Source organism: Punica granatum, chromosome 1, assembly GCF_007655135.1.
Source record: "Punica granatum isolate Tunisia-2019 chromosome 1, ASM765513v2, whole genome shotgun sequence".
Taxonomy (NCBI): domain Eukaryota; kingdom Viridiplantae; phylum Streptophyta; class Magnoliopsida; order Myrtales; family Lythraceae; genus Punica; species Punica granatum.
Window position 1 is genome coordinate 7,437,932 of NC_045127.1, and position 15,357 is coordinate 7,453,288.

Sequence of the window (15,357 nt, forward strand, 5' to 3'; positions counted from 1 at the left end):
GTCCAGTGAGGAAGAAAATTATGTTTCGTCATCGAGGGACACTGATTGCCTCTCAATTTTTGAGATGATGCAATCATCATCACATTTTAAATTTTTTTTTGCATGAATGATTCATGAACCCTCTTTTTGTTGCATTCAATTATTGGGAGTTTTTTTTTCTCCATACGTTTCTTGATGGGTGTGCCAATTTGATCTCCCATCACACTTCTTGGTCGCCTTCCAATTCCAAGCCACGGGAATGAATGCTCATGACGATGAGATGTGATAAAATAAATAAAAAAAAATTAAATTAAACTAGCTTCACAAAATCTACATAGCGTTTGATAACGAAATTAAATTTGAGGAGATAAAGACAAAAGAAGTTGGGAAAAATATGTGAGAGAATTTAGAAAAAAAAATTAAAAAAAAGTAAGGATTGTTGTGTTGAATTAAGAAAAAAGTGTTGAAATTGAAGAAAATTATTAAATACTTTAAAAAAATTAATATTCAAAAATTAATTGTAATAATAGATAAAAAATATTACGGAGAACTTGAAAAAAATATTTTTAAAAAAGTAATGAATGTGTTATTGAATTGAGGGAGAAGTAAAAATAATTTAGTGTGAACCATAGTATGTAAAAGTTAAAATTCAGTCGAGCCGAGTCAATCTACTAAGGGGTAAAGCTCTCTCAATATCAATTTTCTATATTCATAAGGATTCGAATTAAGACCTTATTTAAGCGGAATAAATATAGTCTTTTTTTGGGAAAGCTTACAAAATAAAAAATTTGAACCTTTTTATTTGAATTTTCTATTTATTTAGATTTTATGGTGTGCCTTCTTTTATTGAGATGTATGTTTCCTCAATTTAATTTTAAAACCCTTTTAAAAACATAGGTCTCACTTATAATCGAAAAAGAAAATCTTATATGAATGAGTGAATTGTGACCAAAAATAAGAATTAGTGAATTGACTTTCCATCCATCTCAACTTTGTAGCGCGCTCCTTTGATTTTTTTTACGATCTCGTAATTAAGGCCTTCGAAACCTACTATATATTTATCAACTTGGGAGGGATCATTCGACCCGCTTAGGGATCAACTTCACGGCTGATTCAATCTTGACGCTAGCCGAGAAGAATCTCCAATAAAACACATCCTACTTCCGGCCCTTTGGAAGCATTCTTAAAATATCTGTCGTCATCTAATCAGAAAGATTCACAAGAAACAGCAGTGAGCATGCGGCATAATTCAGGTGGACCCTCGGACGTGGATCCCACCTCGCAGTGGGTCTTCTCGATGTAAGCTAAAAGCCGACGGAAAATAAAGAAGAGAAAAGAAGAGAAAAATTGACATCGATTGTTGTTTTTTATTTCCAAAGACTCAGCACGCAAAGGTCCTTTTAGTAATTGGCCGGTGACACCCTTTCAGTCATCTTCTAAATGATAACAACAAACAATTTGCCTTCTGTGAGCAATCAGAAATTGGAAATGAGGACAGATGATTCCACAATGGCAGCTGCCTCTTTAATTCGAGATACTCTCTCTATTCTCATGACCCTTATGGCCTACCTAATTTCATCGATTTACTCGATCGGTGCTCTCATTGCTCGAATTCATTTTTCTTTCTTCTTTTTTGGGGATGAAAATTCGTACGTATTTGCTGTATTGGAATTTACCTTCGAGAAATTCAGAGGTAATGGCGAAAACAGAAAAAGCAATAGTGCACTTTCTTGCATAGTAGGTCAGTAGGAGGGCCTTTTTCTTCTTTTGGCGAGATTACGAGATATTATCAATATATGACTGAGATTAGTTTTCGTTCAAATAAATATTATCTTGATCATGAGATTCTTTCAATGAGTTTTCAACTCGGTGCTTATTTAGAAAGGAGGATGAATAATCAATAATATGCTATTATTCTTTGCATATTTTTTCTTCTTTTTCTCTGTTAGAGGCACGTAAAATTGTCTAATTAAGGGTTACAGTTTGATTTGAGTTAATTAAAATATTAATCCCATGTGCTGACAGCAAATTTTGTACGGTAATGCAGTGTCCCTTCGAAATTAGTAATAATGATGATGATGATGATGATGATGTTAGCAACATCAAATAATTATTATATTATAATTAGTACATAAAGACGAAACCCACACACACATATATATATATATATATATAATGGCCAGTGCAGCCTGAACCAGAAGACCTTCAAAATCACGCCACTATATATACATTTTTTTTTCCATAGGAATAATAATATTAATAATATCTAAGACCCAATTACACAAACCAAGCCGTCCAATAGTTAACTGACCTTGGTAATCACAATTTTTTTGCCCTTGCTAATGACTCCAAGAGGCATATTCCATCGCATCACTCTTGTTCCTCCCACCTAAACCAACAACCCCCCCATTTTTTCTCACGAGGATTTCATTTTAATCCGGGTTTTGTCAATATTGAAGCATAGCTTCGGCCGGGGCAGCCACAAGCGGGTGGCTCGCGTAAGCCGGACTGAATGGGTCGACATTATTGAACCCGTGATCGAACCCGAAACCCATGTCGAACCCCTCCGAATCAGGGACCCCGTTGGCCGTCGTGCAGCAAATGTAATTGAGAATCTCGTTCAGGGAGTCGAGCCGGTGGCTCAGCTCCGTCATCTGAGCCCTGAGGACCGAGTTCTCGGCCTCGACGTTCAGGAAGTGCTGGGTCGTGACGTTGATCCCGGTGAGGATCTGGTTGTTTTCTTTCCTCAGCTGGGCGGCCTGCGAGTTCAGGTCGTCGAGGTGCTTCTGGCGCCGCATACGCGACCTCCTGGCCGACTCCCGGTTCGATTCCATCCTCTTCCTCTTTCTCTGGTCCGTCACAACCACCGAGTCTCCTTCCGAGGACCCCGAGGAACATTTGGTGCTAGGCGATGCCATGTAGTAGTGATTGTGAATTCCCGCACCGAACAGCGAGAGCTATATATTATCTTGGCTTCCTACTTGTTAATCGATGAGACGATGGACTCGGCGGATCGTAAAGATTCTTATCCTTTATTTAGCAGATTGATTAAGGCTTATGATCTACGAGTAGAATATGTATATTATAGATCAAGAGGTGGAGGCGGGGGCAGATTATTTATGAGAAAACATAGAACCAGTAGAGGAACACGACGGAGAAAGATTGAACGAGGTGAGTCCGGCGTCTGAGGGAGGAGCTGACCGTAAAACCAGAGCGGAGGACTTCACTGAGAACCGTTAACATGATCGGAGAATGATAAAAGCTGAACCTCGAGCATCAGAGTTTCCGATGAGGGACCGGAGATCGACTGGATCGGCGGAAACAGGGGAAAGAACAGGGGAGAGGGGGCCTGAGAGGCAAAACCGGCAGAGTTTCGGTACTCGAAAAGAAAGAGGAAAGGACCAAAATGACAATAATAAGAAGATGCAAAGCAAGCAGGGGGAAGGAGAGGAGGAGGAGAAGAGGTTTCTGATTGAGTTGAAAGCTTAATTTATAGACCGATGGGGGTGAGATGAATGTGAAGGGTAGTGCAAGAAATGTGAAGGGACAAAAAAAAAATCCAATAATTCTTTATTAGGAAAAAAAAAATAATGAGAACCATTTATTCCTTTTATCTTATCCCAAGTGATCCCGTCACATCGCGTGATTAAGTGGCGCTTGATAAGTTTGCAATAGACGGATAAGTTCACGAATCTAATGATTTTTTTTTACTGCATTGTGAAATTTTAAGGTGTTATAATCTTTTTAATAAAAAAGTTAATCTTATTAGATATGGCGTGACTCAATTTTTTTTTTTTTGCAGTCAATACGCATTATTACGAGAGAGACCAATTTTTCATTTGCAAAATCCATACTAAATATTAATTGAGGCATACATATGCTATGCAAATGATGGACTGAAGGTAGACGGAAATGAAATGATGGAATGAAAGTGGGTGCAATAGCTAGCCTTATCTCTCTAACTCTCTCTACACAAACCCCTATGTCGCCGCCGGCGCGTTCAGTTAAGGCTGGGCACGTCCGACTGCCCCTCGCCCACCCCTCTCCCCCTTTCTCTTCCCCTCTCCTCTCCTCCTATCCACTAACGATGATCTCTACGTTCTCATCCTCCCCTCTCCTCCTTTCTGTCGTTGAAGAACTCGACGCTCCCCCACTATCCATCTATCGTCAGTATGAGCTGGTCTTCTCCAACTAGGAGTCGTCATCCTCGGCTAACTGAGCTCCGAGGTGCCACTGCATATTCTCGATCCCGTGCTCGATGGCCTTCTTCAGCTCTGATCCTCTTCTCCGGAGATTTTCTCGCCACGACCTCCCCTCAATCTCCAACCCGGCAATTGTTTTCGGGCAGATCAGGTTTGATCTGACTAGCTACAGTCGAACTCAGCTCATATTCAATTAGTATCGACTCAGATCAGACCAGTGGTAGCCAAATCTCGTTCGATATGTCTGGATCTGAGCATGCTCCGAAGATGGCTAATCGGCTTGAGCTCGATCTACTCGGAATCGATGCCCACGATCCGATCTACTGTGTTGGGTCGGAGAGTGCATGAACTGTTAAAGACAAAGACGGTGCTGACGGAGTCTCGATGGTCTTAGAGGCCCTCCCCCTCCTCTCCTCGGTCTTCAATGGGTAAGTGTGGTAGCGACTTCCCCTTCCCATTGGGGTCGCCCCTGATCATTCCGACAGTTCAGAATCAGGGCAGTGCAATCATTGCTCTGTCCGATATAGTGCCTTCCTTGACTAGCACTAATGTCAAAACAATGGAGGCGTCATCGTCCTTCACGGCATTCATGTCCAGCTTCCCTCTTCTCGGTAGCGGTAATCTATGGCTTTCTGCCTTCTCCTGGCGATAATATGCCCTTCACTTCAAGGATCAAAACACTAATATGATTTGTAGGATCACCGCCTGCAAAATCGACTTTTTGTTGCTAGCAGGTCTCGACTCACTCTGTGATAAACACTGGTTTGAACCAATCAAGTAACTTGGCTGATTTGATTTGATTATCTAGATTGATAATCGTTGGTTTGAATCGATCAAAGAAGCCTAGTTGCTTGGTTTAACTATCTCAGGATTGAATTTGTTTATGATTGGTTTGGCTGATTAGATCAAGAGTTGTTATTTGTGGGGGGTTTTCTGTACCGAGTACCGACCCATGACTCATTTTGACCCGACTTCTCTAATAGTAACCATCTCTATATGGATTACGTTATCATCTACTTCTCGATCTTTACTAGGGTTCGTATAAGGTTTAATCTCAAAAGGTTAAAAACGGACTACAGTAACTGGAGGGATTTCTGTAATTATACTTATATTTTTATTCGATGTGCTTAGTCATATGTATTTTTCTTTACAGTGATTCAATAGTATTTACTGTATTTTCTTTCTCTATAATATACCTTTTGGATATTTTCATATGTACTCATTTTTTATATCAACGAATATTCATTGATTACCGAGGAAAAAGAAATGAAATGATGGAACGAAACGTAATGGAATACGTTTTTGGTGCGTACCTTTTATGAATAAGGGGTGATTGATTAGGTGGAGGGAGAGGATTGGGCATGTGGGGTGGAGACGAAACTTCCAAAAGAGTCCAGTTCCAGCTGGTGAGCAGAGTACTTCCCCCCTTCCCCACTTTCATAATTGTTTAATATTTTTATTTTATTTTATTTTTAAGCGTGTATTATCGTATTCGAAGGTTCAACGGATCTCGACTAATCATGTTCGAATCGACCTACTAAGAGATAATACTCTTCATCGTAAATTTCTCTATTCACAATATTTAAACTCGATATCTAACAAGAATATTTCTTTCTGACTACAAGGGAAGTCCATAGGTTTAGTGCACTGAAATAAAAATCATAAATATCTAATAAAGAGACATGTGTAATCTCATTAGGTGTTGAACATAAGATCTCTTGATCATCAGGTGAGAAATGCGTTACTACGTTATATCCTATACCCTATCTTGATCAGAATAATTATTGAAATATTTAAATCAATCAATGTTGTTATTAGTGAATGAATTATAGTTGTTTTTTATTAGGAAAATAACAAAAGGACAAATCATTGCGATGCATGACCTCAAGCTTTTCATCCTCACTTTCACGGCTCGTGGTAGATTCCTCCGTAATGGTAACAACAATAAACAAACAGCCAAAACCTTAATAAACAAATCACCGACTTGTGTGCAGAAGTTGCCGCCCCCTGTCGGATTTTCAAATCTTCCAATACCATGGGATGCGGATCTCCTGGAATAATTTTACGGCACTCTGCCCACCCGTTCCCCGTTTGCAATGAGACTGGGATCGTTAGATAGGAAGACGATATTTGACTAGACGGAAATCCCTCCATTCAATGGATCCAAAGCTTCTCTAGAACGGGAAACCCGCGATCAGCTCGTTCCCACAAGCTAGCTAGAGAGCATTGACGTGTAGCTGCATCAAAAAGTAACTACTTTTGAATTGTTGACTCGTGGGCATGGATGGTGTACGGCTCGAACATATATGATTTTTGTGGGGGACGCGGAGTGAAGTAAATGACACATGTGGGATCAGTGAGGATGGGATGATGTGCAGTGCGTCCCCCATGTTTTGCTCTGACCATAGCCAATTAATGGATCTCACGTGCCGATGTTTTTTAAGATTCTGATTGTCTTCCATAAAATACTGCTTGATTCTCCAGCATGCCCTTTTCTGTGCCATGGAATCTGATCAGGGATGTGGCTGGCAGTGAAGGCTCGTGGAAGGGCACTTCTGTCTTTTGGCGTGACCTGCTCATAGCTAATAGCTGCTGAATACATTTTGTTCGATGGATCCATGTCCTGTTACTGTTATTGCTTAGGATTTGTTTACTGGACTACTTAAAATCTCGGATCGACTCATTATTCCGAAACTCTCCAGCATGATTCAATGTTCGAAAACACGAAAAATATGATAAAAATCTCGTACCATTTGAGCTAACCTTAATGATTAGAGGTAAAACCAACGGTAGGGAATGAAAAAGCGTCTCTTTCGCAGGCAACCGAGCCTTCATGGTGAAAATAGCAATTTGCTGTTAATAGGAAGGCTTTTCCAAAAGGGTGGTTTTATTATCAGCTATCAATTGTTGGTATATTGTAGCTAATTTCAGTTGTTGGTAGTGACAAGTGACTAGGTAGCAAGTATTGTGGCACGATCAAATTAATCTTTTTCATTCCTTTTTCCATTAGGTTCTTTTTTTTTCTTTTTGTCCTAGTAAGCCAGAATTAGGTAGTTGCGTGTCGTTGTTGGTAACCCTTGTGTCAGCGCCTAGGACGAATAATTACCAAAAAAAAAAACTCTTCCAATTTTATTAATTTTTATATATTTTTTTCATTGACATAAAAATATATAAATTATCTATTTGATATTAATATTAATGTGGCATTAACTTTTTCAATCGGTGAAGCTTCAACGGCAGCCACTGCCCTCCAATCGGAGTCGTCGCCGACACCACTCTTCATTCCTTTCTCAAATTTAGACAGTGAGGGCTTCATTGGAAGCCACCGCCGCCCCCGTAGGATCACTAGCAAACCACTAAGGTTGCTGGCTACCCTTTTCGGGGGTGGTGCCCAACAATTCCCGTTAAAATTAACTAAAAAGTTGACGCATTAATATTAATATTAAATTGATAGTTTGTGTAATTTTAGATTAAGAAAAAGTTTTGAGTTTCTTTAGAAAATTAAACCCTGTGCATGGCATATAATTTAGATCGGACGTAATTAGGTAATTGATCCTTCCCTGTAATTATTGTGTAGTTATACTTTGTGTGCGTAATTACCGTTGGCCTCATTTTTTGTTAGAAAGATTAATCGGCAAAGAAGGTGATTATCAGTCGCAACATCACCTTTGATGAAGAAGCAAGCTGAATGGAGGACCGAATGCGCCCCGTAGGCGGCCTGCCAATGAATCCATGATAGGGTTCTGCAAAACTATTGTAATATAACAGAGTATGGTTCATTAATCTGGTAAAAGTCACATCTCAAAAGGAAAAGAAACGCACACGTCAGACATAAATATAAGGGTTAATAATAAAAAAATATTTTTTTTTTCATATTTAATAATTTTAATATAATTTTTTTTCTTAACTTAAAAATACATAAATTTTCGATTTGATAATAATTTTAACACGACGCCAAAATTTTCATTAATTTGGATGTAATTGAGACCACAAAAGGCGTCAACGAACCTAGTATGGGAGAGAGGTGGTGGCCGAAATAGAGGCTCCACCCCCAATCCTTGGAATTGGGAGACTCTCAAATTAGGAATTCTCTCGATTTTGGCGGGTGGAGTCATAACCATGGCCATCATCCTTCCGTTTAGGTCGTCGGTGCCCTCTGTAGTATCAATTCCGTCCAAATTAATGGAAAATTTGACTCAATGCTAAGATTGTTATCAAATCGAAATTTTATATATTTTTAAGTTAAGGAGAAAAGTTCATATTAGAATTGTTAAAATATAAAAAATTTATATTTTTTAAAATTATTAACTTAAATATAATTATTTTATCTGTGCTCGCTAATTAATCTAGCTAGCTCTCTCTAGCTACTTCGTGGAAGAAGCGTAAGATTTTATCAGCTTTACGACTGGTTCTTGTCCAATCTAAAAAATTTGAATCACCTTTCACCAAAAAAAGTTTGAATTGATTAATATGTTGGTTTTAGTGCACACATATACATGAGTATGTAATCCATTTTGATATCATATAAAATTTTACTGATCTTATAAGATATTGCGTAAAAGTTCCAATTGGTAAATTAATACCCAATGTTTTTTTTTTATAAATTATTGATTATATACTTTTAATTTTTTTTCCTTTACTCTCAACAGGAACTCTATTCTTCTTTTTCATTAAGGAAAAGTCAAGCCAAAGGATGGCCCACCTGTTGCAAAGGTTTTGTCATTTCTAATGACTCCGGATTATTCCACCATCTGCACGTAGAAATTTCTATGACCCACAGAACTTTTTCTTCCATTAGATGATGGATTAATTTTTTTTTTTTAATCTTTTAGTTTTAGGGAAAAAGGGAGAAGTGGAGATCCACATATGCTAGTTTCTACTAGTTGGGGTGACAGTGTTGAGTCTGTTGACCTCCATCTGCAATTTTCAATTTGGAAAAACCTAATTAATTACCATTAAATTAACACAACACAACACAACACTACTAAGAAATGTAGATTAGGTGTTGGGAGATGCGATCATCAGCCATGAAAGTGACTGGTTAAGTTGAGAACTAAATATAAAATTAACACGAGTTCGCCGACTAATTGGAGGTTCAGTGAATATTTGTAATTGGAAACTTTACAAGTTTGTCCTGAAAGCTCCCAATTATCCGAGAGAGCCGAAAAGTTATGGATACGATTACCTCGGGAGGACATGCCTGCCCCTTAATTATATGTTTCTCATCCTATTAATATTAGGTAGATGGTCTTGTTCTTACCAGAAAAAAGAAAATAATTTAAGCCCATAGGAAAATGGGCTTTTCTTTGTTTAAGTGGGCTCCCGATGATCACTTGGGCCCAAAAGGGGCCTTCATTTAGGCTGAATACCGAATGGGGGCCTTCGTAGATCTTGAGCACACGCCTCAATTTTGGTGGCATTGCTAAAATTATGACCACATAGACTAATCGTATGACGTTTGTATTGGTCTCAGTACGTACTTTTAATTTTTGATTTCCAAATAGAGCACATGTATATTCTTTTACTTGAAATGATGTAGACGCTCGGTACATATTTGTGACTCAAGATCATGATTACGGGTAGATCAAGAGCATAATTGAATTAGCAGATCCATGGCTTCATAAAGTACATTATTCAGGCCCCTAGAATGATGCTTATAATTACACCCTTGAGGAAAAGAAAAAAAATTAGAAATATATTTGTTTGGTCTCATACACACACATATATATATATATATATATATATGTCAACTTTCAAAGGGATAAAGGGTCGCCGGGTGACTCAGTTCAAATCTAAATTAGTCCAAGCTATTGAGCTTGCGAATATCAGGTGCACGCCGAAAAAAGAGTTAACAGGTGACGCCATGTTTAAGTGTCAATCAGATTATTCCACAACCACTGGATGACTTTGTTTAAATGATGTTTTATACTTTTGTTTTTTTCAATTATAAATGAGGTTAATGAATTTAATACAATAAAATAAAAATTTTAATAGTTAATAAAATAATACAGATAATCTCATAATGAGTATTGAATCTAAAACGATTTGGTTAACATGCAAAGATATTCAACTATAATCTTTTGATTATTTTATACAATTAAACTACACGATCTTGCCTTCTGGTGAGCTGAAAGCACAAACACAATACAACACCCCCCCACCAAAACCAAAAGAAAAAGAAAACCTACTAAATAATTTCAGGATCCTCAAAAGGCACTTATGCTTTCTCCTTAATCACTACCAAAATCCATGCTTTAGTTAAAGATCAGTTGGTGTCCCGTGTCCACACCAAATTACGTACCACCTAGAGTAATCACCTCCTCGGACAAGTTAAAGGCAGCGCGCGTGTAGTTATGTATATGTGTGTGTGAAGTGTCCTATAGAATGCGTGCCATCATGACATATGCAGCGGCAGAGTAGAGGGTTTATGATGATCACTTCATTTGCATGCGACTTTGATTAGTTAATTAAATCAAGGGATCATCGTGATATAATTAATAAAGCGTAATTAACTTTGCTTAAAGAAAAGCAATATCCTCTCATTGAGTGATATACGCACAACCCTTGAGTTTGATTTGTCGTGGACGCTACATGAACAGCCAAAAGATACATATGTGATTTACTTGAGAGCACAAAAGTTCTGCAACTTGACGTGAGTTGTCCTCTTTCTGGGACTTATCAAAGGGCACTCTGATATAAATAGCATCAAATGTCTTTAAAAAATTTAAGCAACCGATCGATATATATATAGGTACGTAAACGGGTGCGCTCAGGGGTATAGAATCCGATATCTTTTAGAAAACATATCTCAATGGGCTGAGTGCCCTATAGTCGTAGATTATTTCTTCCTATAATCTCTTCCGGCTAGCTCTTCATTTACAGATCATGTGTCACCTTGGTCTGCTCCAGGTCCGAGGACGCGCAAACACCAGGAGCCGGGATTGGAAGGATCCCAAGATCCGCACCAGAGATGTGTGTATATATATGTGTGGACCAGCGGGAGTATGATATACATGCATGATTTCTAATCATAAAGCATGCTAATGGAAAAGAGAAGCATATCGGGCAGTTGCATGTTCTTCCCTTTATGAACTTTCTGGCACATTAAGCCTGCAAGAAGAAGAGAAAAAGCAACAAAAGACACATCATCAATTCCCACCTTCTTCTCCTTCTCCAAATGCTCTGATCCCTGACGATCAGATGGAAGGCCAAGTCGGGTAATGGGTCATCGATCAGTCACTGTTCACAGGTCACGATCGAACATAGCTCGGTAAGGCTTGGTTTGAGGGAAGTATATTTTAGCTAGCTAGGTCCAGTCAAATATTGTCGTGCGTTCGAGCGCAAAGTCAAAAGCCGGACCGGGCGCTTTCACTATACCCCGGTATTATTTTCCACCAAAGGCAATCAGTCTTTATTCTCCATTCAAGTGTGAATTATAAGATGAATACTATACCAGAAACCCGATGTACATCACTAGAGGTTAATGCCACATTGCTGTCGCAGCAAATCTATTGCCGTGTATCATTCTTGATCTGCGCTTTATAGATATATACTAATTATACTTTGGATACGAATGGTATGTACTAACCGATTGAGACTGATACAATAGTCTCATTCAATTATTATCGTGACTGTGCACCTTAAGGATGATGTTGCTGACTGTATAATAATATACATATATGGATGCCATCCCTACCTCAATTTTACAAGTGCAACTGCTAATGCTGACAGTGACACTGACCCAACTCCCCCCCTTCTTTGCCTACAAAACTCTCCCCCCTGTCTCCATCTCTCCCTCTCCCTCTCCTCTCACAACGCACAGACAGAACAAATCAATATTAACTATGTTGACGACGTCTCATCTAGAGCTCCCGGACTGCTCCTACCTCAGCGCGCCGACGTTGATCAAGCCACTGGCCCCAACCCCAAGCCACTCCCTCTACCTCTCCAAACTCGACGACCAACCCTTCCTCCGTTTTGCCATCAAGTACCTCTACCTCTTCCGCAGTCCGTCGCGCTCTTCCTCCGTCCCATCCCCTGGCAGTCTGAGGTCGTCGCTCTCCAAGGTTCTCGTCGACTACTACCCGCTGGCAGGGAGGCTGAGGCCCAGTCTTGAGGATGATGGGAAGCTGGAGGTCGACTGCAACGGGGAAGGCGCGGTGTTTGTTGAGGGAGCCATGGAGATCACCGCCGAGGATTTTCTCCGGGTCTCGAGTAAGCCAAACAGGTCCTGGAGGAAGCTGCTGCACAAGGTTGATGCCCGCAGCTTCTTGGATGTTCCCCCGCTCATTGTTCAGGTGAGGACCATTTCTGACGATTCTCTCATTTATCCTCCCTTTACTTATTACGGTTATCAAGGAACAAATTAATAAACTCCTATAACTCTCGAGTCATTTGACAAAGTCGGACCACGAGCTCAACGTAGTTTGTCGATTTTTCTATACAGTCTAGTAATTAATTATTTTTAGGGACCGTTTTAGATAAGCGATCAATGGCTTAACAACTGCGATTAGGATCCTCCCATCTTCCGCATTTTCTCAGCCCATAGCTAAGAAGCAAAGTAGCTCAGCACGACATGACATGCAACATAAATCTCGCCTAAACTCATCTTAAACATTTTACGAGCAATTGCATGGTAATAAACTCGAACTATATATTGGATTACAGAATAGAATCCAGCTTAGAGAAGTATTAATTCTAATAATTATCTGGTCATTATTATCTTCATTTCCTATTGTTTAATTGAATCCGTTGAAGCTAGCTACTGGGAGTAGGGGATTAATTCCACTATATGGTTTGGTGCTCCAATATCTTGTGACAACTACGGCCATAAAAGGATAACGTTATATATTAATTCCAATTTCCAAATTCCTGACAGTGATCTCTCCATCAAATTCCTCTCTTTTCTCCAAAGTGATTTTGCCAATGCTGCAACACTCACTGACGAGGCATCCAAATTCCACATCGGATAGAGATAAGGGCTAAGATAAGCTTAATAGAACAAAAGCCATGCACCCACTTCTGCTAAGAGTCACCTTTTAAGAACAAAAATCTGATGGGTAATTGCTCCAAGGTGAACAATTTCCATTTCCCTATTCTGGACGCACACTCTCGTCATTTATGAAGAAATGACGCTAGTCACTTCTATTGCGGCATCTTTATGCATATATTTTTTGATGAAATAAACTATAGAAGACATTACTCTCGCAATTTCGGGGGGAAACACTTTAAATTATTTTTTAGTGCGCGTGCTTCCTAATACTCGAACTGGTGTGATTCGAATAAAATATAATTATCTGGTAAAAAAAATGTCATATTATCAAACCCCCCACCCAAAAAATAAAAAATAAAAAATATATATATATAGTTGATTCCGTTCCTTGATTTTCCTGTGAAATCATCAACTCAGAAATATATTTCCGGTCGCAGGTGACGAAGCTCCGGTGCGGAGGAATGATCTTATGCACCGGTATCAACCACTGCCTTTGCGACGGCATTGGAACGTCGCAGTTCCTACACGCCTGGGCCCACATAACAGCCAATCGAAACATCGACCGACCTCCCACCCCTTTCCACTCCCGCCACGTGTTAAGTCCAAGGGACCCACCAGAAATAACATCACGACACCCCGTATTTACAAAACATGCCACCGGAGAGCACAATTACGATCTCACCCTCCACCTCCAGTCCCAGCCCTTGGTCCCCGTCTCCGTAGCCATCCCCCCGTCCTTTATCCAGCGCCTCAAAAGGCTGTGCTCGCCGATGTTAAAATGCACCGCCTTCGAGGTTCTCGCTTCGCACACGTGGCGCTCCTGGGCCAGGTCGCTAGGCCTTCCGCCGATGCTACACTCGAAGCTCCTCTTCTCCACCAACTTCAGGAAGAAGCTCTTCCCGCCGCTACCCGACGGTTTCTACGGCAACGGCTTCCTGCTTGCGTGCGCGGAGTGCGCCGTGAGAGATCTTGTGGGCAGCTCAGACAACCTGCATCACAGTGTGAGGCTGGTCCAGGAGGCGAAATTGGCCGTGACGGAGGAGTACGTGAGGTCGGTAGTTGACTACCTGGAGGCCGACCGGTCGGCGAGGCCGGACCTGTCGGCGAGCCTGGTGATTTCGGAGTGGTCCAGGCTGGGGCTGGAGGAGGTGGACTTCGGCAGTGGGACGGCGGCTTGCATGGGGCCTCTAGGAAGCGACGTGTACTGCCTGTTCCTGCCGGTGGCTGGGGAGGCGGAGTCGGTGAGGGTGCTCTTATCGCTGCCAGAGAGCGCGGCGGAGAAGTTTGAGTACTACATGAGGGGTGGTGGTTTGAGCAATGAAGGAGAAAATGGGAATTGCGCGAATTATGGGTTTCATGAGGAGGACGTAGATGGGATGCTGACGTGTGACTATGCGAATGGTCAGCAATGCGTAAATTAAGAAAATCCTTGGAAGTGAACGGAGAAAATGAGAAATTCTGATTTCTATGGTTTCATTTTCATCTCTTATGGTGGTTTGATCAACTTTTTATGGTGTAATTTGGTATAAAATATTAATTTAATTGTTATGGCGGGGTTGGGACAGTCAAGTAGGACCCGAAACCACCCGAAGAAATAACCATCTTGTAAATAGAAGTCAAATAATCCCTCTCATTTGTTTTTTTTTTTTTTGTGTAATGTCTTTTGTTCAAGTAGTATATCTATACAGAGGAGACGGAAGGAATTTAGTAGAGTGATATTTTTGTGATAATTTAATTCTTTTATCTGTCTTCTATTATGGCCATAAGACTTCATTTTGACTTGTTAATATTCATTTTTCTTCTACCTACAACTTTATCTGAAAAAGTTATTAATGTTGATCGATATTAATTTGCCAAAAAAAAAAGAGTGGCGTCATTTTGTCGGATATCTGATTCCTACTCGTTCCATCTATCACTTTCCAAATCTAGTTCCGCAAAACAGATCCGCGGTCAAACTTACATACGGAATCAAGATATAATTCTTGACTAATTCGACCAATGGATGGAGAAAGTTGTGGAAATTTTCTCCATCCTTCATCAATGTTGATGACGAACCATCTGTTAGGATGACAAGTTGCTTAATTTCAAATCAAGCTTTTCTTATTTCACTCACCCAAAAAAAAAAGCTTTCTCTAGTTCACCCACCCACCGAAAAAAAAGAAAAGCCTATCACAAAAAGAAGTA

General features: G+C 40.0%; 2 protein-coding genes across 2 annotated transcripts; one reads left to right on the top strand and one right to left on the bottom strand.

The window, feature by feature from the left end:
- Positions 1 to 2,072: 2,072 nt before the first annotated feature.
- On the bottom strand, positions 2,073 to 3,462 carry LOC116208632 (bZIP transcription factor 44-like). The gene has a single exon (XM_031542166.1). The coding sequence runs from the start codon at positions 2,895 to 2,897 to the stop codon at positions 2,427 to 2,429; it is 471 nt and encodes a 156-aa protein (XP_031398026.1). The 5' UTR covers positions 2,898 to 3,462; the 3' UTR covers positions 2,073 to 2,426.
- An 8,454-nt stretch (positions 3,463 to 11,916) lies between these two features.
- Positions 11,917 to 14,903, top strand: LOC116193081 (fatty alcohol:caffeoyl-CoA acyltransferase-like). Its single transcript, XM_031521833.1, has 2 exons — positions 11,917 to 12,478; positions 13,611 to 14,903. Exons 1-2 carry the CDS (start codon positions 12,026 to 12,028, stop codon positions 14,592 to 14,594), a joined length of 1,437 nt encoding a protein of 478 aa, XP_031377693.1. The 5' UTR covers positions 11,917 to 12,025; the 3' UTR covers positions 14,595 to 14,903.
- Positions 14,904 to 15,357: the final 454 nt, after the last annotated feature.

Coding starts and splice junctions, on each gene's coding strand:
- LOC116208632 (XM_031542166.1), bottom strand. CDS start 2,897: ATGGCATCGCCTAGCACCAAATGTTCCTCGGGGTCCTCGGAAGGAGAC.
- LOC116193081 (XM_031521833.1), top strand. CDS start 12,026: ATGTTGACGACGTCTCATCTAGAGCTCCCGGACTGCTCCTACCTCAGC. Junction 12,479..13,610: donor TTCCCCCGCTCATTGTTCAG/GTGAGGACCATT, acceptor TTCCGGTCGCAG/GTGACGAAGCTCCGGTGCGG.